Source organism: Oryza brachyantha, chromosome 5, assembly GCF_000231095.2.
Source record: "Oryza brachyantha chromosome 5, ObraRS2, whole genome shotgun sequence".
In the NCBI taxonomy this organism is placed as follows: domain Eukaryota; kingdom Viridiplantae; phylum Streptophyta; class Magnoliopsida; order Poales; family Poaceae; genus Oryza; species Oryza brachyantha.
Genome location: NC_023167.2, coordinates 16,946,565 through 16,974,218, shown reverse-complemented (window position 1 = coordinate 16,974,218; position 27,654 = coordinate 16,946,565). Strand labels below are relative to the sequence as shown.

The following is a 27,654-nucleotide window of genomic DNA, read 5'->3' as shown; positions in this document are numbered from 1 at the left end:
TCTTCAGAGCCGTTTATTTTCACAGTTTTATCATCCAAATGTACTCTTTGAATAATTCTAAAGCTAACCCCATTAATCACAACGTTCCAATTCCATAAAGCTGTCTAGCAACATCATATTTTCAATTTTGCTTATTCTTTATAAGCCAAACTTTGAACTGTTAACATCAAATTTAGAGTTAATTTTAAGATTTTTTTCATTAAAGTTTATTTTCAGCTTTTGTTTTCAGATCACTAAAACACATATTCACAAATTATTTTTTATTTATATAAATGTGCTGTTTAATTTTTTAAAGAAAATGCTAAATAATGAGGGCCTATAACGAAAAGGTAAATCTGGAGTGCCACAAAGCCTCAGAAACTGAGCGTTCAACTGTATCAGAACTTCAGTGGGCTTCAAGGCTAAGCTAAGCTCAACACACCCGGCAAAAACGTTTCATGGTGAAGCCGTTTGTGCATTTAGCTTACCCTCGACAGGAAGATAGGGCACCGGGATATATTTTTACAGTCAAGAATTAATGCAAAGTATAGCACTGCATTGCAAACATGCCATCTTTCAAAGAGGTCTACAATCAGAAAAACTTTAGGGCCACACTGTTGAGCCCCATAATTTAGCTGGTGGTGTTAGAATTCCCAGCTGAAAGAAGCAGTAGAACGTATGAACCCTATATATCCTATCTTCAGGTTCCATCAGTAGGGTTCCAATAGAAATCGCTTCTTTCGGTCGAGTATCCATATGGAAGATGAGGCCCATAAACAACACTGCCGTCCAGAAACGTCATCTGGTCCATCTGTGATGCTGGATGATAAGTATTTGAAGGACCAGCTTGACTAGGAGGCACTGTCTGATATGCATTTGAAACATTGACTTGGTCAGGAGCGTTGAGAGACATTGGTTGATGAGAATTGGAAGCACTGGCTTGATTAGGGGTGTTGAGAGACATTGGTTGATGAGCATTGGAAGCACTGGCTTGATTAGGGGTGTTGACAGCTGGATAGGTATTTGAATTGTTATCCTTTTGATTAGCCTTTGGCCTGCTCCTAGCAGTTCGTTTGTTTTCCACAGGACTGTCTGCACTAAGCTTGACCATTTGCTGCTGTATTTCGTTCAGTGGACTGCTTGTCAACTTTGATTTAACACTCCTTTTAGTATCAGAAGACTTGTACTCGAGCCGGTACAGAGCTAGTGCATCAGAATCATTGATTTCATATTCAAAAAGATGCCACTCATAGTTGCTGGATGGTTGTGGATCCATGTAATAGGACCTTTTCAGACCCCCAAAATCTTTCATTACTTGTTTCCTTGATTCATGCCATCCACGGCCATTGTAATCTGGCAATGACCTTTGCTTCCGATTGCCGCTCTCAAATGCCCGTCTTGGCGTGTCAAAGAACAACCATTCTCTAAGAGATTCACCTTCAAGAAGGGAGAGATCGAAAAGTTCTGCCAGAACAGAATGAAAGTAATATTCAGATAATTAGCACAATAATTTGTAGATAGAACTATTCACCTAACAGGATAAAAGTAACAAGGCCAAATTTACCAGGTGCATTCCAAGGAGATTTTGTAGTTGCAGCCCCTTCACACACAGGAATACCGACATTCTTTCCTTGGTTTTTTGCACTAAGAGCAGCAAACAGAGGGCCATCTTTCAAATCTATTCCCCTTGGGCGCATCACCGGTCTTGTCCCTAGAAGGCCATCATCATTCAAAGCTAAACCAGCATGGTAAGGATTGCAGTAATCTTTGCACTCCTCTGATCCTCGGACAGGCCGACCACAGTCCCAGAGTGCACATTTTGGCCCCAGATATTGAGAAGGTGATGGATACATAGTTGTGAGCAAGTCTGACATGTGGAAAAAAACATCTCCAGAACTTTGTGCAGAGTTATTTGTATCAACATATGAATTAGGAGGTGGCAGATCTAATGGCAAGTTGTACTGTTGATGTTCCAGCTGATCAAGCCCCTGCAGGGTATTGGGGCCATCTGGATTTGATCCAGAAAGGTTCATCTTATAATCGTCGTCCCGAAGAAAATCATCTATGTCGAGTTCATGGTCTATATAGTACAGCTGCAATTAAAGGCAACATAGTAAGACGAGCCCAAAAAGCAGTCATCTGGAAAACAAAAAATTGACATGACACTAACCAACAAAGAATCGCTAAAGGTCATAGTAAATTGTTATACACAGATAACAGCATGCAACATATATTGACCAGTACATTGTGATATTCCAATTTGCATCACACAAAACAAAAATGAATAGCTGTATCAAAAATATATCCTGAAGCATGTGTCTTCATGAGGTGGTAAGAAGAAACACTTAGAGACAAAAGTTTGAAGGACAACCAATTTGATCCAGAAAATCAAAAAGACACTTGGCGACTAAAATAAAGTAAGGAACTTGGCGACTAAAATAAAGTAAGGAAATTTGGTTTCACAGGAGAGAGAAAGGCATCAAGCACACACATATTCAGGATGTCATTATTAGTTCATATTTACAATTAGGTTAACCATGGAGCAGATTACACTTTGTGACTTGTGCTCCTCAGAAGCCTAGACAAATAACACATAACATACTCACTCATCATAGAATAATAGATTTGTTGAAGCCAGCATATTCACAACACTCAAGCATTGCATTTCCAAGTTAAATCAAGAAGGGAGATAAATACAAAAATATAATGGTAATAATAAGACATGGTTGAGTTGTGACTTGTTCTCCTCCCAAGACTATACAAATATACATTTATACACTAACAGAGGACATGGCCAGATCTAATAAGTAATGATATTATCTAAAGCAGCATAAAGTTAAATCGAAGATAACTAACATAAAAATGTGGATGACACACACTATATTTCAATTTTGGCAGAAACATATCAAAAAGGAACAATGGATTGTAAATAGTCCAATGCACTGAAAAGCAATTCTGTTATTTGCACACAGAGATATTGGTTTATATAGAATGGATTATCCTGCTTAAAAAATGCATATTCATAACTTAGATATAGAATAGACATCCTCTGGAGAATACTAAGAAGTGGTTGCAGATAAACACTCTATGTAGTAAAAGAGTCTCCTGCTTGGCTGAATGCCCAAGCTTAAAATGCAACAAGGTAAAGAATGCACAATAAACTGTACAAACTAGTCTAAATTGCCTAACGAAACTTGAATGTTTGCAAAGGATTGCATGAAACATTCAACCTTATTAGCAAACTATAGAGCAAGCTCAAAAAGGTGAACACCAAAAACAACCAGAGCTAACCACTCACTGACAGAATAGCCTCGCCTATAAGCTCCCTAACATGATAAATATTACAGAATCAAACAGTTTGTCAATTCCACCCATTAGTGAAAAGTGACCCATTAACAAGCCCATACCTGATCATGGAACATTGCATTGGCAGCACCAGCCGCATCTCCACAATCGTCCTGCATTCCCTGATCCAGCGACTGCTGCGGCGCAGCAGCACTCCCAAGCACAGCCTCACCCTGCATATTGGGATTGAGATTCTGGCCATGCCCGTGGCTCTGGTGAGAGGAGGGCATCTGCAGCGGCGAATGGGGAACCATCTCAGCAGTTCCCCCTTGTAGCACGGGATTGAGATTATGGCCGGCCTGCCCATGCCCATGGCCCTCGTGAGAAGAGGCCGGCATCGGCAGAGGCGATCGGGGCATCACAAGCTTGCTGGTGGCGTCATCCTCCTCCTCGGCCCCGGCCAGCTGCAGCAACCGCAGCGTCTCCGAGGGCGGATCCGACGCCTCCCGCTTGTTCCCCTGCGACTGCGAGTTCTGCGGTGCACCACGAAGAAGAAGACCAGTCAGAGACGACAGAGAACAAGCACACACACATGTAGGAGGGAGGGAGGCTAGGGTTTTGCCTGGAGGGAGGAGGCCGGGGAGGGGACGCTGAGCTCGGCGCGCCACTCGCGGAGCATGTGGTGGACCTGCTCCTCGAGGAGGGCGGCGTCGGCGGAGCGGCTCTCCTTGCGGGCGGACTGGAGGCCGGAGAACATCTCCTGGAGGTCGTCGACGCGGGTCTTGGCGAGGTTGCGGAACTGCTGGTGCCGCGACGAGGAGCGGGAGGAGCCCTTGCCCCCGGAGGAGCCGCGGCCGCCCACGCCGCCGGCGGTCGGATCGCCGGCCATCCTGCCGATCAAAGTGGCGGCCGGGCGATGTGAGTTGAGGGGTTTGGTTTGCAAGGATTCGGAAGGACTCCCTTCGGTTGACGAAATTGGTGAGGGAAGTCATTGACAAAAGTTTACTTCTTTCCCTTCCTCTTTGACCGCATTACTATCAGCTTAATATGTTTTTTTCCTTTTTTTTTTCTTTTGCAGATATACTCGCTCTATTTTTTAAATACAACGCCGTTAAATATAAAGAATTATAAATCAGACTAAAAATTATATAATAATAAATATAATTATAACAAAATAATTAATAATTAATTATTATTTGAACAAGACGATTGATCAAACATAAACATAAAAATCAATGACTTCGTATAAAAAACATTAAGAGAGTATGAGAGTAATAACGTTGACTTTTCGGCGCAGTCCGATCATTCATTTTATTGAAATATTTTTTTTATATAATTTAATTTAAAACTAAATATATTTTAATTATAACTTACTCCATGTATATTTGAACAATTTTTATAAAAGACGAATGGTCCAGCTAGTAAAAATGTCAACATCGTATATGGGTGGAATAGATTTTTACAGCTAGAACTTTGCTCTTCAAATTTTATTTGGCAGGCTGAGAAAATACAGTGCAGTCGATAATAAGAAGGCATAAATGTTTGTAACTATTGTGGCTTTGTTTAAGGCTATCAATTCCGTTTTAAAAATAAGTAACAAAACTTCTTCCTTATTTTATAAGGTAAGATATTTTAGTTTTCTATAAGTCAAACTTTTAAAATTTTAACACAATTTATAGAAAACATAGCGACATTGTTAACATCAAACAAATATATAATCAAATTATATTTAATATCAAATTTAATGAAATATTGGTGTTATAGATATTGTTACGTTCAACTTAGGAAAAAAATCAAAATGTAATAAAATAGAGTTCATATGCATGTTAACTTTATTTGTATTTATAATAACGAAATTCATTTTGGTCTTTACTTTATTTTACTTTTACTTTATTCTACTTTAAAGAAGTTAGAACTAATTATTACAGAAATTGCAGGTCAAACAACTATAACCTACAACATCACAACTTGGTTATAAAAAAATAGTTTAAAAATCAAGCCTAAACATATAGATAACATTCATATTTAGCCAGAATCTACATAACTATTTTCCCTAATGGTTTGCATTATAGATGATACTTGTTTTGCTCGAATAAGAAAATATAATATTTAAAATCAGTTGTTGATGGTTGTGCCGATCAAATTTTGCTCACATCCTCACTTGTGACTAACCGAGTTGTAATCAGCCGTTCATCCAAATGTTGCCATTGCCATTCCATCCTAGCCGATCATATGGAAGCACGAGGCCTCGAGCCAAAGTAGGAGCCAAACAACCACTAATACTGCACAACGAAGGTTCTCTAAAGCAACACCCATATTTAGGACATGACGTCCGACACCGTCGCTGCGTTCGGTTGGAAAAAAAAAATTGGGAGAGATCCGATCAATACGTACGGTTATATATTTGAAGTATTAAATATGATCTAATTATAAAATAAATTTCAGATTTTGTCTGAAAACCACGAGACGAATCTTTTAAGTCTAAGTAATCTGTCATTAGCACATGTTGGTTACTGTAGCATTTATGGCTAATCATGCACTAACTAAACTCAGAAAATTCGTTTCACGATTTTCCTCATAACTATATAATTAGTTTTAATTTTTATTAATATTTAATTATGTATTTAAATGTCTAAACATTTGACGTGATGTTTTTAAGAAATGATCGATTTTGAAAATTAAACGGGGCCTTGGTGTGGGAGGAGAGGGGATAACACCATAACTATGCCTCCAAGGAGGAGAGCAACACCACAGGGCATCACCATCATCAATACGTGCAGCATCCCGTCAAGGTTTTCCAAATGGATTCTATAAAATATTTCACATTTACTATGATCGGATCTATTTTAGGTATTTGTGGAATCCTTCTTAATAGACAAAATATTCTTATTATTTCAATGCTAACTGAATCAATGTTAATAGCTATCAATTTGGACTTTTTGGTATTCTCCATTTCCTTAGATGATATGATGGGTCAAATCATTTGCTTCATTAGTTCCAACAGCGTCAGTTGCGGAATGTACTATTGGATTAGTCAAAGTCTGAGGTACTATTGATGTTGAATTTATAAATTGCATTCAAAGTTAAACATAACTACGCGGGAGTTCCCAAATACAAAGATATGTTCTCCTCTCGTTCTCCTCTTTCTTTCCTTTTCTTTTATTTGTTGCGAGCAAAAATAAGCTCTCTAAAAGCCGGAATTGTTGCAGACCAGTTCTCATTCTTTCCATTTTACTAATCCATCTGTGTATCTCTTTCCACTAGAGCGATTCCAAGCAAGTGACAACCTTCATACCAGTGAGCTATTAAGAATTCACTTTTGAGACTAACATAAGAAAAGGTAGACCATTGCATAGGGCTGCCAATGATCCGAGCTCGAGTAAGCAGACGTGTCTAGGTTCGAGCTTGACATAAGCTCGAGTTGAGCTCGAATCGAGCCTAGAAAACCTTCGAGCTCTTAGATAGGCTCGTCTCGAGCTCGGTTTGAATATATTATATAGTTATTTTGATGATATTTTTTTATAAAAACAATAATTTTAAGTCAATCATATTAAATAAATTATAAATAAGATTTAAAATTAATATATAATACGTTAATATATCATTTAAATATATAATAATTTATTCTTAATCTACTAGTTTATCAAATAAAAAATATAAATAACATCTATACGTAACCTCATGAGAAGCTTGAGCTCGGTTCAAGAAAGCTCGCGAGCTTTATATCAGGCTCGGGCTCGGCTCGTTAGGAGCTTGAGCCAAGTCTGAAACGAGCCAAGCTTGAGCAGCTCACGAGCTTCAAGCTTTTTTGACAGCCCTAGCATCATCCATCACCCTGTAGCTCACATTAACTCTTTGGTTTCGCCATCAAGTCATCACCCTTCTATAGTGCCCAAGCCACTATCTCCACCCTCCCATTCACCCCATCAAGTGATGTCGTAACACAACACTTGTCTAGATCCGGGTGCCGATGATGGATATGGCCAATGTTGAATATGAAGGAAGACGAGTTTACATCCCCATCCATACCATCCAGCGAGGCCGTAACACAACACTTGTCTAGATTCGGGTGCCGATGATGGATCTAGCCAATGTTGAATATGAAAGAAGACGATTTTATATCCCTATCCACACCATCAACCGATGGCGTAGCACAACACTTGTCTAGATCCAGGTGCCGATGATGGATCTGACCAATGTTACCACTTTTGCTCATCCACCAAGACCACACCACCGGCCCCGAACCACGGCCATCACACGAACAACTAGAGAATTGATGCATGGGAGGGTCGCTGTCAGGGGCGCAATCAAGGATGGGGCAACCGGGGCTTAAGCCCTAGCCTTAGCTCTATAATCCCACTTATATCTTATAATTTACTATGCAAATGCTAAAAATAATGAAATAAATGCTAACTAAGCTCTATATATAATCAGTTTCTAGTTCTACCCCGATCGCCGTCCACATATGTAAGAGTTTCCATGATGCATGTGCCACTTGGCCTCGTGAAACCAAGCAAAGGTGGCCCCACTGCCATCATAGTGGTCATATGGACTATCAATGACACGCTCATGCAGCGGCAAGGCTGGGAGAGGTGGCAACTAGGGTTGTGGCTACGGCTACCATAATCTTTTTTTATCACATTTTATTTATTTCTGCTAAAACTGATTTACACCCCCTTCGTTTTATAATATAAGATGTTTGACTTTTCTGCTTGCAATGTTTGATAATTTATCTTATTAAAAATTATAAAAATATTATTTATTTTTTCTTGTGACTTAGTTTACTATAAAAAAATTGTAAGCACGACTTGTTATTTTTTAATTTATACTAAATTTTTGAATAAGATGAATGATCAAATGTTAAAAAAAGTCAAACATTTTACATTATGAAACGGATATAGTATTGTTTAATTGTGTGATCTTCTTGTTCATGATTTTTTGCTAAGAAATGGGTTGGTTGTGACTTTTATATATGACCATAAGCATCTTTGATAGAATCTTAATATCTAATGGTGCCATTTTTCTATCACCAAAAAGGCAAAAACCTATCACATCATTTTTTTCCCAAAATAATGTGTACTATTAAATTTAATAAAGATGTACTAGTACAAGGCAGCCTTGTGCGCGCAGCACCCAAACACATGGAGGACCAAGAGTATCTCGTGCCACGGATCAATTGATAAGATATTCATCTGAAATAGATAAAAATGATTTTTCGTGCATGCAGAAACGTGGGAACCTGATCAGCCATGTCTTCAGATGAGGTGGCAACGTCAGTTCGCCGTCGTGTGACCACTGCATTAATCTCCAAACAAATACGGAAATACCACTCAACTCGTGCTGCAGGCACCCGACACACGTGCGATCCAGTCATAGTCATGTATTATTTATGTAACTAACGAGTAATTGCCAAATGACATATTTATGAACGTAAAATACGTTATGAATAAAACTTTTAAATGTATATTCTTAGCGATTTAAACATCAAGACTGAAAAATAAACTACGATAAATTAAAACCCCTCTAAAATTAATCCTAAATTAAAAATTTAAATTTTAGCTTATAACTATAAGTATAAGTGAAAAGATAAAGCGATATCGTCCTGCCTGGTTTTGTACTTGTTATTGAGTTCACTCGTTCACTGTCACTTGTCATCATGATTATATCTTCGTTTTACCCGCGGTATCTTAACACAAAGTGCGATTGTTTGTGGTTTTTTAAAAATGAATTAATCGATATATTTGTAAACAAAAATAATTATGAATAAAACTTTTATATATCTATTCTTAATTAGCAAGTTAAAAGCAAAGACTAAAAAATAAATTACCATGAAAAATCATAAAATCAATTCTAAATTTAAGGTTAAAATTTAAATTTTAGTTATAAAGAAACATAAATGAAAAGATAAGGTTTTCGAGTACTTCTCTCAAAAACGAGTTCTTTCTAACTTTGCGTACCAATATCAAATGGTACTAATTGTTTTGCCAATTGTTCATTTAGATCTACCTTTTTCTATAATATAAGGTTTCCTAGTCTTGTCTAGATTTATATAGATGTTAATAAATCTAGATATATATATAACTTATATATATTTATCAATTAATAAATTTATGTATGGCTAGAAAGTTTTACTATACTGACAGTTTTGGTAGGCTGGCAGCTCGTGTTAGCTAAGAATCTGATATCTGTTGTGCATTCGCAGTTTCACAAGATCACAGTAGGTATAAGATACGAATCCATCTCTACATATGTACAGAATAATAAAAGTTGGAGAGCGAGCCATCTGCAATTCTGCATATACGTACATAGAAATGCAAAGCGAGAAATTGACATGAAATAGTATTCAATTTGACACGAGCGTTTAAAGTTGTTGATCTCTGTCATTTAATCTTGAGAAGACATAACTTGACTGAACAACCTGAAATTTTGATCACTGGTTCTGACGATCGAGCTGGATCACCAAACCTCCTATAAATATGGAGCATGCGTATCCCAAGAAAAACGACATTAATTAGTTTTTTTATTGTTTAGAGGGAAAACGATATTGTTTTATAATGGACGATGAATAGTAAGACCAGTCTCGGTAGGGTTGTACATAGTTTCAAACTTAAATAATATGTCATATAGTCCATGAAACATACTGTACAGAGTTAACTATACCATAAAACTATATTCAAACATCTATTAAGCGTAATTCGTTTCACCTCCACGCATCTAATCAACTCCTATTAGTCATTTGGATACAACATTTATGTGAAATGTTAGCCTATAAAAATATGAGTTAAAACTTTACATTAAGAGCGTTTGTTTCATTTATTCACTCAAATATATTTTAATTGATGATGCGAAAAGGACTACACCCTAGTGGGTTACAAGGGCTTTATTAGCACTTGAAGTCCTGGGCTTTGTGCTTTCAGCGACGCACCCATAGATAGCGAGTCGCTTGTGGTAACTTCGTCAATCTCTCCACAAGATGTTTATAGGGGTAGTGTTTGTATGCGTGAGCGTCTGCGTTATACTCTGTTCTTAAAAGAAAAATTTGATAATACGACACTATTGAAAACCATATAACGAAATACTGGTGGTCTTAATGCAATTAGTTAGGTAATCAATTGCCAGAAATAGTAAGTATAGAGTAGGGCATGGCATTGAGTAGGTCCACGATCTATAAATTGGCGTCATGCGAAGGAAGCTGGACACGGACCAATATTGCAAAGGCAGCGCCATGGGAAGCATGGAGCTCGCTGAGAGCAAGTGCAATGGGCAAGCCAGCTTGCTGGACGCTCAGCTCGAGCTCTACTGGAACTCCTTCGCCGTCATCAAGTCCATGGCTCTCAAGTCGGCGCTGGACCTCCGCATCGCCGACGCCGTCCACCACTACGGCGGCGCCGCCACCCTGTCCGAGATAGCCAGCGAGGTGGCGCTCCACCCGTCCAAGGTCCCCTGCCTACGCCGCCTCATGCGCGTGCTCACCGTCTCCGGCGTCTTCGCCGTCGGCGCCGGTGGCGGTGGTGGTGAGGAGCCCGTCTACGAGCTGACGCCGTCGTCGCGCCTGCTCGTCGGCTCCGCGAACCTGGCCGCCATCATGTCCATGATCCTCCACCCGACCCTCGTCGTCCCCTTCCTCGGCGTCGGCGAGTGGTTCCGGCGGGAGCCGCCGGACCCGTGCTGCATCTTCAAGCAGGCGCACGGCCAGGGCCTGTGGGAGCTCGCCGACCGCGACGCGGCGTTCGACGCGCTCATCAACGACGGGATGGTCTCGGACAGCCTCTTCATCATGGACTTCGTCGTCAAGGAGCACGGCGAGGTGTTCCGGGGGATCGGCTCCCTGGTCGACGTCGCCGGCGGGCTCGGAGCGGCGTCGCAGGTCATCTCGAAGGCGTTCCCGGAGATGAAGTGCAGCGTGGTGGATCTCGGGCACGTCGTCGCCAAGGCTCCCGGTGGCACCGACGTCGAGTACGTCGCCGGCGACATGTTTGAGAGCGTTCCACCGGCGGACGCCGTCTTCCTCAAGGTAAATTCTCTTGGTCTCGCAAACTTACTAGTAATTCGATCTCTTGATCAATGTTTAATGCCTAACCTAACGTGGCCCAAGCCTAATGAAAGCTAAAAGAAAAAAAGAGATTCGTTCTGGTCCAATAAAAAATATCTTGAGGTATTGATAACTCACGGTACCAAATCGTTTCTGATCGTTGGATCTAACATTATCCATCATGCTCAGTTAGATTCAATGGTGAGAAATGATTTAGTACCATAAGTTATAGTTATAGGTACCTCGAGATATTTTTCGTTGGACCAGAGCAAATCTCAACAAAGAAATTTGTACAGCCGATGGCCATAAGCTCAGCTCACCCAGGAGTTTATGGCAATAATCTCCCAATATATTTTGCACCCGCTAAACTCCATAGCCAAGCTCCTCGTATTTTCATTTTTGTTTGTGTTTATAAGCTAAATTTGAACTTCTAGTCTTAAATTTAAAGTAGATTTTAGAGTTTTTTTATCGTAGTTTATTTTTCAGCCTTAACTTTTGGATCACTAAATACACATATATAAAAGTTTTATTTCTAAATATATTTTTATTTATAAATATGTTATTTGCTTTTTTTCATTTAATATGCCAAACAATCATCCCCTATATGGATCTAGATTCAGTGACATTACCCCATCCACGTGGGTCTCACATGTCATTAACTCAATGTCACCAAAAATATCACGGGACAATATAACCGAATCTATGTACTCCTCTGTATGGTTAATTAGACGGTTGCTCACTATCGTGGAACATGTCACCTGTGATGGGGTCGCCGGTAGCCATCAATCATCATGTGCGACGATGTGTATATATAGGATCTCATCATAGATCAGTCACGGAAAACCTCACCTATGACAGGTGAACACCCATCACAGATACTTATGCATCTATCACATAAACTATATCTTATTACGAGAATAACTCGAAAAGGAGACACCATATTAATAAAAGAGAAAAGAAGTTTATCTAAAAATAAAATTGTGAGGGATCTAAATAGTAACGGTGTTAATTGATTGATAATTGACTGTAGAGAAAATAGAAGCTAATAATTATATATAAAATCCAATCATAATTTTGCGGGGCCAAAATCCAATCATAATTAAGTTAAGAGTTACATAGCAAATCTAGCCCAGCAGAAGGTTCGTATATTTTCGCTAGTTTTTTTTAATTAACGAATTAGCTAGAAGGAGAAATATGAATATATAAAAACAGTATAAACATTTGGTTGTCTAAATGTTTGCTGCATATTCCAGTGGGTTCTTCACGACTGGGGCGACGACGAGTGCGTCAAGATACTGAAGAACTGCAAGAAGGCCATCCCTCCCAGGGACGCCGGAGGGAAGGTGATAATCATGGACATAGTCGTCGGAGCAGGGCCGTCGGAGCAGAAGCACAGGGAGGTGCAGGCCCTGTTCGATATGTACATCATGTTCATCGACGGCGTCGAGAGGGACGAGCGGGAGTGGAAGAAGGTCTTCATGGAGGCCGGATTCAGCGGGTACAAGATCATGCCGGTGCTTGGCTTCCGGTCCATCATCGAGGTCTACCCTTGAAGAATGAAGAAGACGAAGACGACGACGGTGGTGGTGGTGGTGGTGATTGCAAGTTGTTAGCATGTCGATCTGTTTGTGTACTGTATGAATGCATGATTGTATTTAATGGCTGTAATTTGTAATAATAATATGCAGGTGCGTGGAGCTGTTCTTTTTCCCATGAAAGATGAAAGATTATCTCTTTTTTTCACCGGTGAATCGATCATATATTCATATCTGATGCATGTATGAACAACCCTGCTTTCCTGATAAAAACAAGCACGAAGTAAACAGATGTGGCCATGGATCTGATTTTTCTGAATTTCAATTTACAAAAGTATTTGGTTGGGGAAAATTGTCATTTGGTTGGAGGGAATTGTTAGGACTTAGGAATGAGAATTTGTCCATAAACTCCGAAATGATTATTGCTTGTGCGCGCTCATTACACGGATCCACCCGGGTGTTTGAAGCACCATATACGTACATATAGACTGCATAGTTCACATGCACACCTTTCTAAATTGCCGTTTGAATTTGTTTCAAATTTATGCGTAGAAAATATCTACATATAAAGTTTCCATGAATAGATGTGTATACATGCTGCTGAATTTGTTTCAAATTTATACTTAGAAATTTTATATGTACTCTACAAAGTTTCTATGCACAATTTTTTTTTGTAGGTATAAAGTATCTTATAAAAATTTTCATGTATGAAGTATATGCATATAGTTTTTTGGAATGCATAGCAAACACGCTGCTCATGTGTTTTTGGAATGCATAGCAAACACGCTGCTCATGGACCTGATTTTTCTGAATGCGTGCAGGTGAGCTCCTGACAGGGAGATTTGGAGGCCTTTTTTCATTTTTTTTTACCTCAACCCTGAAATTAGTCAAAACAAGCAAACCCAAAACGAGGCTTCTTGGTGAATGTAAGATGTACACCTTGTGCATTGAAGCGGGTACTAGGCCTTCTGATTTACTTCCTTCGTCTCAAAATAAATCAATCTTCTATTTTTTTATCTATAATATTTAATTATTCGTCTTATTTAAAGAAAATTTAGAATTAATATTTTTGTTTTTATTAGATTATAAATTATGAATAGTAATTTACGTATGATTATTTTTTTAAAATTTCTTAAAAAAATTTCAAATAAGATAAATAGTCAAGACACGTAAATCTAAAGTTTGACTTATTCTGTGACGGAGGGAGTAGGCCTCGTGGACTCATAAGTCTTCATGTCATAGCTACGAACAAACACCAGTAAATTTCAAGCTAGTCTTAGAAGCAGCACACAGAGCCAATGAAATCCTTACAAGAACATGCTTACATGCCAATGAAATTGAAATCTACTAGAAAGTATCTGACGACACATTATGCAATTCGTTCATACAAGTAGACTGATACAACGACCATTTCCCCAGAGCAAACCGTCTGGGGAAGCAGCATGGTAGCCAGCAATCAGCAATGCAGCATCACATTCCCAAGGGAGCAGCAGCACACAGGGCATGAAGAGCGCCGGGAGTGGAGTGGCTGTGCCTGTGCCCAAACAGCTCGAGCACCCGCGGGTTCTGGCGCTCGGCTTCGCTGCTTCCTTCCTCCAGGACCTGTGCGTCTTCTCCCAGCATGTTCTCGGTCAAGGAGAAGCCAAAGAGCCTGCAGCTGCTTCTCCCAGCGCCACTCTTCGGCGACCCGGATTCAGCTCTGCTTGGAGGAGCCGAGGCTTTCGCCATGGCGAACTGGCTGCTTGCAGTTGGCATCTGATGTTGTATAGCCGGCCAGGTTACAGCTTCTGCAAGCATCTCCTGGGAAGCAAACTGGCTGCCATATATACCTTTGTTGCCGGCTCCGTCTTTGGGCTCAAGATGTGGAGCTGTTGCTTGGTTAAACATCAGAACCGACGAAGGAGAGGATACTTTTGATGCTGACAAAGTAAACTGCGAGATGGCGTGCCCTTGAGTTGCAGCCGGCAATCCACTCAGCGCAGCTGATCTATGCACAGAATTAGTAGACACAACTCTATCATTCTGTGTGCGAGCGCCAGAAGTAGCTCCTCGGAACAAAGGAACTACTTGTGACATTTCTTGACCTTGCAAGACCTCTGGGAATCCAAGAGATTCACCAAAGCCTACGGGCTGATAAGTAAACTCCGTGTTTCGCTGCGGGGGGGCACTTGCTGGCATCATGTAGCCCCGCATATTGGCAGAAAATCTCCTATTGTCAGGAGCTTGAAAGTTTGGTACAGCAGGACCAGGTGGTTCAGAGCATACAACACCATGAGACCTAGAACCCCTAAATTCTTGACCTTGCAAGACCCTGTGGAAATTTTCAGTTCCCATGGATTCCGGATGACCATTTCCATCTACAAGTTTGATGCAGATTAGTTAATATGTATTTAAATAAATGATGTTATACATACACCAGCATTGGGCTGCGGGACCTACTAAGAAATGGAGTATCCAAATTGCCTTGAGGAAAGTGCAGTTTGGTTCGCTTCGAACCAGATGACAGGGAATGAGTAACCGAAACACTGCCACCAACTCTCTCGATCTCCCATGGAGAGACTCTGTTTTGGTGGTTGTTATCAGTACTATCATCCCATCTTACCTGTAGCAGCTCAAAAAAAAGGAACACGTCACTTCAGCAAAGATTTAAGGGTATATATGCTAGAGCAGCCATAAATAAGGCACTGTAAAGTTTTTGCATATTCAAATCAATCTTCCATGAAAGTATGGCACTAAACAGAAGGGAACTTCAACAGTGTGCTATTTTCCATTTTAAACTCAATAGTGTAACAGATCAGATTTTTGGCCATTTGCAACCTTCTCCATATGTTACTTCTAGAAGCGTATGTTACTTGCATACTCAAAACTTGAGCAGTCTGCAGTCGTAAACCATTAATTTTGTAACATCCTAGATCCATCTTACGTCTGACACAAGTTTGGCAGCAGTTGATAGCTCTAATATTTAAAAGCACTCAGCAGCTATTTGGAAAATTTGAGTTAATGTGCACAATTTTATCCTTTTAAAATAATTACCTTCCAAAATGGGTTCAAATTTTGTACTCGGTTGAGTGGTAATTTTAACAAGAACATACTGTAAATGCACGAGAGGCAGGAACATGTTTTCCTTTCATTGCACTCAACAAACATATTAGCGAATAAACTGGAATTATCATGTCAAGAATAATGAATAGGACGTTCTCAATGTCAAATGCTTACCAGTAGGCATTTCCATCTTGATCCAGGCCATCTTATGGGATCAACTTCATTAATGCCCGAAACCAATCCAGTGGACCTGCATAGCAAAAGTATAAATTCATGATATTTGAGATTGACTTGTACAATTTGGTTGACTAAAAATTGCAGACCTCTCATTAGCATCTTCACTCTCATAGCAAGCTTTGAACCTCATTCCAATGGAAAATGGATGGTTCAGGCTCTTCAAGAATCTCCAGTACGGCACAATAAATTCTGACGCACCACTCCTGTGGAAGAATGAAACATCCGAAATTATATACCAGATTTTTCCAACATAGAAAAAGGCATGTTTTTGTATAAGTTTCATGTACCATACACTGATCAGGTAAAGCAAGAAAAAGGACGCCTCCTAAAGGACTACAAATTAGTGAAGGTTACAGTTATATCTATCCATGCAAGCATAACAGTGATTAACTAAAATTTGATATTTTACATTAGTCTGAACAAGAGCACAAACCTTGGGTTGAAACAAACATGGAATATGCTTTTATTTTCCAAGGAATTGGCAACAGCAGATAGAATGCGCAGCTTTGAATCACTGCTGTTGACAGGTTCAAAGAGGGCCTCATTTCTAAGTTGAACTGCTCTCCTCACACCTAGTCTTAGTTGGCCATCATCACCTCTGTATGGAAATAATGATTGACACCTATGAGAAGCACGACTCACAAAACAAAGTTAACTTCATGAAATAGGTGACATGCATACCGAAGAAACAGGACGGCATCCCCTGAGACTAGTTTTTTCCTATTGACAAATGAACTCCATCCAGTAGTTAGAAGATGCCTACGAGGCTGACCTGAAATTCCGAATGTATATTCTCACATCATAATACAGTTGAGAGGTCACACAAATGGAAAGAGAAGTGTTGCGATGCATGGATATATATAGTGGATACCATAAAGGTACAAGCAACTGGAAGAAGGAAATTAGCCAAGCTCATGCTTAAATCCACTATAAATTTCACACTAGTTTACACAAATTTTCAAGATTCATGATAAGGGGATAGGTCAACATCTACCTTATTTATTACATTAACCTTAGATCTGAGCCTCTAATCAATCTAATGGGTTCTCACTACTTGCATGTGTTTTAACTCATTTGCGAATTCTTAGCTCACTTAATAAAACAATACAAAGTGGCATGATGATGAGGAGGACAACATTAGCCACCATATAAAGGCAGAAAGACTCCTAATTCGTACTATTGAAGCACAGAAGAGCATACAGGTCCCAAATTTCATACTACCAAGTAATAACAAAATTTCTTGCTCCTTTTCATAACCTGGATTACCAATTTTAGTTCATGCTCTAGGCAAAACTATAATAATCCCTTTGTTTAGAAATACAACCCCTTCTTGATCCATCCCGTCCAAACCTACCAACAATAAATCATTTTTCTTGAACCGCCTTTTTGGCCTTTATGAAGCACTAGAAAAGAGCATACAAATTTTCTATAATGGTAAAATAATGAGTTTTTCGTAAGAAGGACCATTAACAGCAATAAATTCTCCAAGTAAACATAACAGATGTATGCAATGCCTACAAGACTACAATTCAACATGAACATCAAATGTTTTCCAATCCTGCACCTCTATAAATATGCCGGAACTTCCATTGTGTACCATGCAAGTCCATGGCAATAAGCTCTTGAGAAGGCCTGATAGTCTTATAGTCCTGCAAAGAATTGAAGAACTATAGCTGGTTAGATCAGCAATGCAAGTGACTATATCAGACTTTCAGCAGATACATTATAAGTTACTAGTCCATTTTTAAGCATATCACCAAAGGTGGGAAGCAGTCCTCCGCAGCCCGGCGAGGAACAGAAAAACCTCCATGGGTGCTTGTATCAGATGCTGTGAGTGTCTTGCAGAACATGTGCGGCATCCGGGGCTTCTTCTCTGCATCACAACCCTCCATCTCGCCTGCACCATCTTCACCTCCACCCCCACGGAAGTTTCGCCGCAACATCTGAGTTCAGTAGAACAGCAGTTTTAGGAACAGCTGACTGATATAGAAGGAGAGCTGCAACATGTGCTATACGACACCCCAAGTACTAAGTACTATAAATACAAGTGAAAGGCGAGTAATGTCGTAACAATGTATCCAAAAGTATAGCCATGATGTGAAATGTAAATGAAACAGGGAAGCAGTTTTAATGGAACAGTCTCTATCTCCAATCCCCAGATCCCCAATTAGAAATGGAAGCAACACAAGCTCCACTTGCCACAGCTCAATCCGACGACCACCAAAAAGGTTAACTGTTTCCACTTATCCCCGCTCTCTAGAACTGAAATTCGATCGCGCAAGAAGTAGGGAGACGGCGCAAGAAATCCAAGCTGCATTGCTCACCTCGCCCTCCGCCACCAACGCGAGCCGCGCGTACACCTCGTCGGTCGCCGCGTCTGCCTGCACGCGCACCCACGAGACGCCATTAGAGCAGTTCCTCACTTTCTCCTCGGGCGAGGTGGGGAAGTACACTTACGCGTAGCTCGACGTCGACGACGCGGCACACCACGTGCGGGGGCACGCCCACCGCGCCGGGAGGCACGTCCCCGCCGCCGCCGCCCACGGCGAGGTGCGCCTGCGGCAGGTACACGACGGCGCTCCCCCGCCGCGGCAGCGCCACCCCCGGCCCGGCGCACGCGTGCCACAGCTCCCCGCACACCGCCGCGGCCTGGCCCCCCTCCTCCGCCTCCTCCTCCTCCACCGTGTTGAGGTCAATCCCCATCTCCTCTCCCCGTCGCCGCGCCCCAAAGTCGGTGGCCTTGACTACTTCGGTGGAGGCCCGCGGCGCAGGTAGCGGAGCAGCCGACGAGCGCGTTAAAAGCGGAGGCGGAGGCGGCGGCGGCGGCATCAATGAATGCACCTCCTCTCCTACTACACCACCTCCTCTGCCATTTGGGCTCCCCCTCCCCCCCTACCTATCCCTCTCGCGTGTGCGTTGGGCGCCGGAAGCGACGAGAGGAGGAGGAGGAGGGGCTCCACCACCGCTCACCGTGGCGGGGCCGGGGGCCGTAGTAGCTGCCTGCCTCCCTGCCGGCTCTGCCGCTTTTGGTAGCCACTGTTCCCGCACAGGGAGGCCTCGGGACAAGTTAAAGATTAGATTTTTCCGAGTAAAAACGCCACCTTTCGTGATCCGTGAACTCGCTCGCCTTTGCCGTTGCTGTCTGTTCTTCCTCCCTCCCTCCGCCCGCGTTTTCGTGTACAGCTCCGAGCTTTTCTTTTTTCTTTCGCGGGCAAAGTGACAGCATCACTGCATCAGTGTGTGTCACGTACTGCTGCTGCTGCTACTGCTACAAATTCGTGCATGTTTTTCTTTGCTTTTCGACGCTGGCTCGTGAGGAATCGAGCCTGTCTAGTCTCTCTACTCTACCCACGAATTGAAATCGCAAGCCTGCACTGCAGCCACGAGAAAAGCAGTGCCGGCGACGAGATCAAACAATGCCTCCATTAAAGCCGTGGAGATGGCATTTGGCCTTAGCTGAATGGAACTGATTCTCTTTACCGTAATCAGAAACCGCACACTTCGTGTAGCATCCAAAGTCGGATGTGTGGAGAAAAAAAAAGAGACGGTCAAAGCAATCCATAGTCCATACATTCGCCAGCAATGCATGCACTGATTGCTTTCAAAAGCATGGGTATGTTCAGATTTCAAAACACAGCACATGATACACAGCACAAGACACATCTCTAAAAGGATTGGTTCTCTGGCCGATGATTCTCATCAGAGACGTGTCTGAAAGATTTAATCCAGCATTACTGTCTTTTCAGGGTGCAGAAATGGAAAACCGAATCCTCTAAAATTTGGTGGGAAGTTTTGTCTCGCTGAGAGGAATAAACACGGGGCAGAGAGATAGAATGGGCGCAGCAGCCAACGAATCAGCTGTCTACGTGACGGCGATCATTCGGATCATCCCGCGACAGACATGCAGCCCCACCGGCTGATGTGGGCGCACGAAATCATCAGCCATTGGCGAGGCAGCAGCAGCAGCAGCAGCAGCAGCCCGGGAATATCGGGAGCTGTTGCTCAGATTCCCATCTCCCTTTCCTCTATTTTACCGTTGTACGGAGGTGTTTTTGTAAAGGTTTTGCATGGGACATTTCAGGGCGTTCACGTACAGTCACCGTGCGTTTTTTCACACAGTCCCAGCTCGGCGGCGCAGGTCAATGGGAGACGGCGTCGGCGGAGGCTCTCTCAGGGTGGCCGGCGGAGATGGTGGCGGCGCGGATCAAAGTAGCGGCGGCCGGCGGAGATTGGGCCGGCGGGGATACGGAATGCACGGGCTGATGGAGCTCCGGCCGGTGTCGATAGAAGCGGCGGTGCCGGTGGAGCTCCTGGCGACTCAGATCGATGTGGCGACGCCCAATGGTATTTGCTCGAGGGGAGGGTGTCGCTCAACAGAGCTCCGACCACGGTATTTAAAGATATAGAGTTCGGTCGATACTAATTTATATACAAAATTATCGTAGACCCATAAGAAACAAGAAAGAAATCTTATTCACATTGGTTCAAGTTGCTTCATGTAGGCTAATAACGCTAGTCCAATCGGTCAGAATCTATTTTGCTCTTTTGACTCCTTGTATGAAATCGGCGAGATAATCAAGAGTATAAGATGGGGACTTCCTTCTTAATTGGACTAACCTAGATGTCGATGAGGTTTATTGTGTGGTCTTAATCTCAATGTAGACCCTACCTGGTCTTGAGTTTTTGTGGATTTGTGTATCTCTTGTGTCTTCTCCCCTTCTTGGGTCTTGTATTTATACTCGTTGTTGTCTTTTTTTTATTTAGAACTAGAGAGAAAAAGTATAGATACTATAAGACCTGTCTTGGTAGAAATTAAATAGAACTTTGTATTTGTTTTCTTATCGAGTACTCATTCCTTTTCTATTCGGGATTATATCCCTATTTATAGGACTTCTTCCATGAAGCATTAGATAAGTAGTACTCCTACCAAGGTAAATACGGAGCCGTTGAACTCTACTCAAGTGAAAAGATAGACGAGTATAAAAATTACGAGGAGCCAACTTATCAGAGCAAGCAATGAGGTAGATTATCTGAGTAGATTACACCAACATCGTTGATCCAAGCAATTTGATATTTTAGTAGAGTTCATAACAAGATCATGGTAGAGCATCCATTCTATTCTTTTTTTCTTCTGGAATACTCGAATAAAATACTCAGCAAACATTGAAGCCCTCATCAGCTAGTTCAATATAGGTATTAAATAGAAGCAACTAGATTACAATTATCAAACACCAAGTAAAATCCATGAGATGTAATTTGTTCTGACTTATAAGCTATTACTCTATCTAGTTCTGACCAATCTCAAGTTGTCTCTTTTATACGCCTCATTCCAACTACAAACTCCACGAGTACTTAACACTCTAAATATGATTGCATTTCTCTCCTTCCACAGCTATAGTCAAAAACAAGATACTTTGAGATAGGTCGTTCGTCAAGTCGAGAACAAGAAAGTTTACGTCTATATAGTTACCAAACTATGTACATAAAATATAATTTAACACTGTGAAAGCCCCTACTGTGCCTGACTACTCAGCGATTGTACGGGTAGTCGAAAGACACACATATAGGCATATAATATTATAAAATTTAAATTCATATATGTAAAAACTTACATACATATCACCATTCGTGGTCTGCTACCGTTTAAATTAGAAGTACTCAAACCATCTGGTTAAAATTATTCTCTTAGTGATAGGGATGAAAAACTTTTGTGATGATTATGATCTAAAGATAGGTGACTGCCAGGTTGGATCTCCATGGCTCAAGCTATTACCCAAATCCTAAAAGCCGATGTTAAAAAATAAACTACTATAAAAAACTATAAAATCTATTCTAAATTTAAGGTTGAAAAATCAAAATTCGGCTTATAAACATAAGCAAAAGCGAAAAGATAGGCCGAGAGTTTCGCATGTTTTGGGCGCTTTATTTTCAGCAATAAGACTAACCGATTAGCCTAGTATAAAACGAATAATATGATTAACGTATGTTTAATTAAGAACTAGATATTAAAAAGTTAAAAATGAATCGTTTTGATTTGTTAAAGAAAATTTTTTAGAACTTTTTTAAAACGTGTTAACGGACATCAACGGAGTAGCAGCAGCAGCAGCTTAGGGGCTGTTTAGTTCCCAAAAATTTTCATCCAAAAACAACACATCGAATCTTTGACACGTAAATAGAGTATTAAACGTAGACAAAACGAAAAACTAATTGCATAGTTATGTGAGAAATCATGAATGAATCTTTTGAGCCTAATTAGTATGTGATTAGTCATAAGTACTACAGTAACCAATATGCGCTAATGACGAATTAATTAGGCTCAAAAAATTCGTCTCGCGGTTTCCATGCGGAACCTGAAATTTATTTTATAATTAAACCATGTTTAATACTTTAAATATGTGTTTAAAGTTTTGATGTCATGTTTTTTAAAATCTTTTTGCAAACTGAGGCCTTAAAACCGAGCCTTCGTATAGCGTGGCTGCGTGAGGCCGTGAGTGACGTTCGCCGCAGGTACAAACGTCCGACTGCAGCAGCCAGCAGCGGCAGCAACGTCTCACGCGGTCGCGCTCACACGTCGCTGTACACTACACTACCCGGACCCCTACTACCGCGGCCTCGTCTCTCTCTCTCCTTGCAGCGCGTGGGTCGCAGGCAGGCAGACACCGCAGCCCCCGCGGCTCGCCCGGGCGCCACACCGTCCCGTCCCCTCCTTTTGCCGTGCGTGCCACTGCGCAAGCCGCAGCCACACGCCCGAACCGGCTGCTTTCCCGCGTGCCGCGTGCGTGCGAGTCAGTAGGCCACTCCCCGCCTCCGCTTTCGCGGGGGGACGACGGTGTCGCACGCTGCCAACGAGAAGGCGGCGGCACCGCAGCAGCAGCAGGGCCAGCGGGGACGGACGGCGACCGCGACCGGGACCGGAGCCCGGCTTTGCCTGCCCTGCCCTTCTCTCGCCCGTTTCTCGCGAACCCGTTGCCCTGCCACTGCCCGACTTCACGTGGCCGGACCGGAGGAAAAAAATAACACGAAGGAAATCTCTCGCCTGAGCACCGCTGCATCCTGGGGGGGCTCGCGTCGCGTTGCCTGCTGCGGATGCTTGCTACTGCTACTGGCCTCGTTGGATGCTGCTGCTGCTGCTGCTGCTGCTGCTGCTGTCCTGCCGCAGATGTGCCGCTGTACACCGGTCAATATAACAGTGCTAGCTCTGATCTCGGTTGCGGCTGCATGCCCATCTTGCCAGCAGACGTGACGCCCGGCCAGAGCCGTCGCCGGCCCAACCCCGCCGAGCAGATTAACGACCTTCTGTATCCACAATGATTTCAGCCGGTTAGTTCCCAAGATCGTAATCTTGTCTTGTCTTTGCATTGCATGTGTTGCTTATCTGCTGTCGCGAAAAGAAGTTTTGGCACTTGAGGTTAGAGTTGAGTTTGGATTATTTTTTAAGTAAACTGCAGTTTAAGTTAATATTCTCACCTCATCATCCACCAGTTTTCGTTTAACGCTACTACTAGCTAACTTCACCTTCTGTTTCAGCTTGGACCACCATCTCCACCTCCAAGTCGGGCAACTCCACCACCAACTGCACAATAGCCCTAACTCATCTTTCTTTCTTCATTTTTCGTTGATATGAATACGTATATAACAAATTTATTTATAAATTATTTTTTATTTGTAAATATATCATTTGGCATTTTTTTCTTATAAAAGTCAATAAATGACCCCTAAAAGTGGTCCAAACTAGTACTTAGCTAATAAATAGCTGAACCAAACTGTATTATACTCTTTTAAAAATTGTAGTCAATGTTTAGCTTTATCCTTTTATAAAAAGATTTACCTATAAATAATTTGCTCCGTTCATTTATGTACAATGTATAGCCCAATATGTATATTTGCAACACTTTTGCTATTGATCAAACGTTTGATTTTTTATTTTTCTGTCAAACACGCGCGCAATGCATGGGGGACTGGAGGGGAAGGACGTGTATGGGATTTTTGACTTGCATGCATGATTCCAGATTATCATCCAACAGTGACCGGATTTGATTGATGAAATTAAAATTTTTAAACATTTGATCACTAGGCGGACCCTATTTGCAAATAGTTGATGCTACGCAGTACTATGTAATTAGTTTTAATATTCATATATAATTAATACTTTATTTAGGTGTCTAAAGATTCGACGTGATGTTTTTGGAAAAAAAAATTAGGAACTAAACAGGGCTTAACCGTACCGCTTGTTTTCAAACTTCGAACATGCATGCAAGCTTAAGCTTGGGGTTGTTAATCAACACGATACACTACATTAGCTTAAGATTGGTTTAAACTCTACGCCCTTTAGTTCGTAATTTTATGATAAATTTTATGCTAAATGCAACTTAACGGCGGATCAATCTCTCGGCCAGACTGCATGTAATAGCCAAGCGTGGGGGGCGTGCGTGGGCATTGATTCGCATGACACCTTGCGTACATGTACGCCCCAGCGAAACCCGCACTGTTGGCTTAGCTGGGCACGGGCGTGCACTGCTGATGCACGTAGTACTTGTACGGGGGTACTACAGTAATACTTGTTGGCTCTCGCTGCCACGAATTTCGGGGGGCCGGGCCTGTGCTGACTGCTGCGCCACTGTGATGATCTGGTTCACGTCGTCAGACCGCGACAGCCTCGTGTCACGTGTCGCCAGCTCTGTGGCCATGTAAAACATTGGAGTAACTATTTCTCGCTTTAAGATTTTACGACTGTTCAAATATAATATTTGCCATTCGTGAGAAAATATGCGCTATCTTCCCGTCCTATAAGATGTAATCATCTAATTCTTACTAAATTATATCATATTAATTAACATATAAGTAAAAAATTAGATGATTAGTATGTATTGGACTCCCGATAATTTCTGTTTTGGGTTTGCCACTGACTATCACTAACCCAAAAATTAAGAAAGAGTTATAACCACCTTCTCGTTTAGATTACATAAGTGAATGTAAATTTATACCGTCCAAATAAAGTTTATCATAGTGACATCACTTAAATTATCACATATTATGTATGTTGAACAAAAGAACAGAGACATTTTCATGTTCAAAATCAGTACACAAGCACAAAAGTTATAACATGAGTACTTAACCAGAAAAGAGAGCACAATAGTCTCAACATGAGTACTCAACCAATACATAAGCACAATAGTTATAACATGTTATAGGGTCATTAGTTCAGTACATAATGAGGGGACTCCCAACATGGGTGTATACACAACAAAAAAACGTTCAAAACATTTCAACGCATACATGAAACATTCTTTCTTGTTGTCCTTTTATATATTTTCATCTTTGTTGGAGGATTTACTATAATTATGGGTAGTGCGTGTGTCGGCACATTCAACTGGAGCATGTGCAATACTGAGTTAGATGTCAGTACATACATGCAATAGATGAGTATAAGTTAAGCTGAGTAATAGTAACAAAGATCGCAGGTGAACGTCATTTGGAAGCAATTCATATAATCATACAAGCAACATATACATTGTACGTACATATATAATTTGTAATGTATGAAAGAGGCTAAATTAAAGTGTTGTTATGAAATCCAAACTACAAGGGCAGTGGAAGGCAATGCCAAGGTTGTGCTTGTCGATGACAAAGTAGTGCTTGTGTCAGGTGCAAAACAGTGTATCTCTGTTTGGCATGATTGTGCTACTGGAGCTCAATAAGGAAGATTTATGTATCCAACAACAACCAACTCAGATCAATGAGGAAGATTTGCGTAATGAACCTAAACCAAACCTCCACGACCTGACGAATCGACACTGTGCGATCGCCTCTTTCTTCGGCAACCACAAGCAGTGCTGCACACCTTTCTCCGAGCCCTTTTCCTCACCGCCACTTCCTCCAGCCCAACCTCCAACCACGCCTCCACCGCCGACCCTCCCTCGTAATAGATCTGCACCTCCATGGTAGGATTCTAGATCGCTAGGTTTGAGTCTAGCAGGTAGGGAATTAGGTTATTTGGTCACGAGTTTGTGATATTGAGGGGAATACCTTCTATCTTTGGTGACGAGGCGGCCATGGCAATCAACAGTGACTGCGAGATGATGACAGCGACATCGAGGACGGTGTGGACGACGAGGGCAGCGATGCTCGGCGGCAAGCTTCCCCTTAACGCCATTCTTATCGTTTGGTGTCTAGGGTTTTGGGGAAGACGTGTAACTGGGCGAAACTCGTCGGTTTAGAACCGTTGCCACCTCCCGTTCTTATATAGATGCGCTATGTGAGAGGGGCCCACAACCTTCAATGTGACTGTTAGTGCCCCTGATCAGGGCACACAGGCGGAGTGAGGATCGGTCTATGATCCCCCTCTTGGAGACTGTAACTAACACTCCAAACTTCCTCGTAATTGATTGAAGACCACATAAACCATATGTATGATCAAAACTAATCAACACACCTGGCTAATACCTTATCATACCTTTTCATATGTGTATGGAAGATACATTTGTTATTCTAATAGCATTATATTTACATCAATGCCACATATGGACTTTTTCAAGGTACTCCAAGTTTTATTTGGACCATTCATTAGCCATTGATCCAATGGTTAATATTTGTCTTACCCCTATTGGAGGTAAGACCTCATAATTAGGAAATATAAATATATAATAATGCTTTGCACCATTAAAGTGTGTGTGTGTGTCAATATGGTAACATGAACATGATATTACATACAATTTTCTACAATTGTTTGAACTATGTCTTGCAAAAAAATCATAGTTATACAAAATATCCTCAACCAATTTCTAACCTATTTAAAAACTAACATAAAACCCTTGAGTGAATTTGATATTAAAACACCAATTTCCAAATGCTACTATCATTTTTCAATCTAAATACACATTTCAAATGTTCAAAGAATCAAGATATTTGAATTATATTTATTTGAGTATCACTTATTACAAATTTTGAGGAAAGATTGTGTCTTGCAAACTACAATGTAATCTATATGCAAAGTTATCTTCCTGAAAACGTGCATGCAAAGTCATCAATGATAAGCTTTGTGCGCATGATATAATCGTGGAAGTGTGTTCCGTGAGAAAACTTGATGTGTCTTGCCTTTTTTTTTTCCATCCAAGCTATTTATTTGTTAATTGAGACATACAAACATACCTAAAACAACAAATATAAATTAACTATCAACGATGGAGATTGATTTGAAACTTTTACTTCCATAGACGTAAGGTGGAGCATCTTAAAATGACCCACCATATATTATTTTTTTCTTTCATACAACCTCCTTACCTATAGACCTGTAGGACTCTCCCTGACTTTTTTTAAATCTGTCACATCGAATGTTTGGACACTAATTAGAGGTATTAAATATAAATTATTAATAAAATCCACCGCATACTCTGGACTATTTCACGAGACGAATCTATTGAGCATATTTAGTCCATGATTAGAAATGTGATGCTACAGTAAACATTTAGTAATCATAGATTAATTAGATTTAAAAATTTTGTCTAATAAAATAGTCTTTATTTATCTAATTAGTTTTGTTATCGC

General features: G+C 41.2%; 3 protein-coding genes across 3 annotated transcripts; 1 reads left to right on the top strand and 2 right to left on the bottom strand.

Moving 5' to 3' along the window:
• Positions 1 to 466: 466 nt before the first annotated feature.
• On the bottom strand, positions 467 to 4,248 carry LOC102705628 (transcription factor VOZ1-like). Its single transcript, XM_006654583.3, has 4 exons — positions 3,887 to 4,248; positions 3,387 to 3,797; positions 1,544 to 2,072; positions 467 to 1,443 (listed from the first exon to the last, which is right to left on the bottom strand). Exons 1-4 carry the CDS (start codon positions 4,151 to 4,153, stop codon positions 680 to 682), a joined length of 1,971 nt encoding a protein of 656 aa, XP_006654646.1. The 5' UTR covers positions 4,154 to 4,248; the 3' UTR covers positions 467 to 679.
• Positions 4,249 to 10,484: 6,236 nt separating this feature from the next.
• LOC102705346 (O-methyltransferase ZRP4-like) lies at positions 10,485 to 13,038 on the top strand. Its single transcript, XM_006654582.3, has 2 exons — positions 10,485 to 11,278; positions 12,550 to 13,038. The coding sequence occupies exons 1-2, from the start codon at positions 10,490 to 10,492 to the stop codon at positions 12,847 to 12,849; spliced, it is 1,089 nt and encodes a 362-aa protein (XP_006654645.2). The 5' UTR covers positions 10,485 to 10,489; the 3' UTR covers positions 12,850 to 13,038.
• A 1,032-nt stretch (positions 13,039 to 14,070) lies between these two features.
• Positions 14,071 to 19,107, bottom strand: LOC102705075 (auxin response factor 14). The gene is made up of 10 exons (XM_006654581.3): positions 18,568 to 19,107; positions 18,435 to 18,491; positions 17,868 to 18,053; positions 17,675 to 17,759; positions 16,792 to 16,882; positions 16,544 to 16,708; positions 16,197 to 16,313; positions 16,048 to 16,123; positions 15,271 to 15,433; positions 14,071 to 15,188 (listed from the first exon to the last, which is right to left on the bottom strand). Exons 1-10 carry the CDS (start codon positions 18,937 to 18,939, stop codon positions 14,302 to 14,304), a joined length of 2,199 nt encoding a protein of 732 aa, XP_006654644.2. The 5' UTR covers positions 18,940 to 19,107; the 3' UTR covers positions 14,071 to 14,301.
• Positions 19,108 to 27,654: the final 8,547 nt, after the last annotated feature.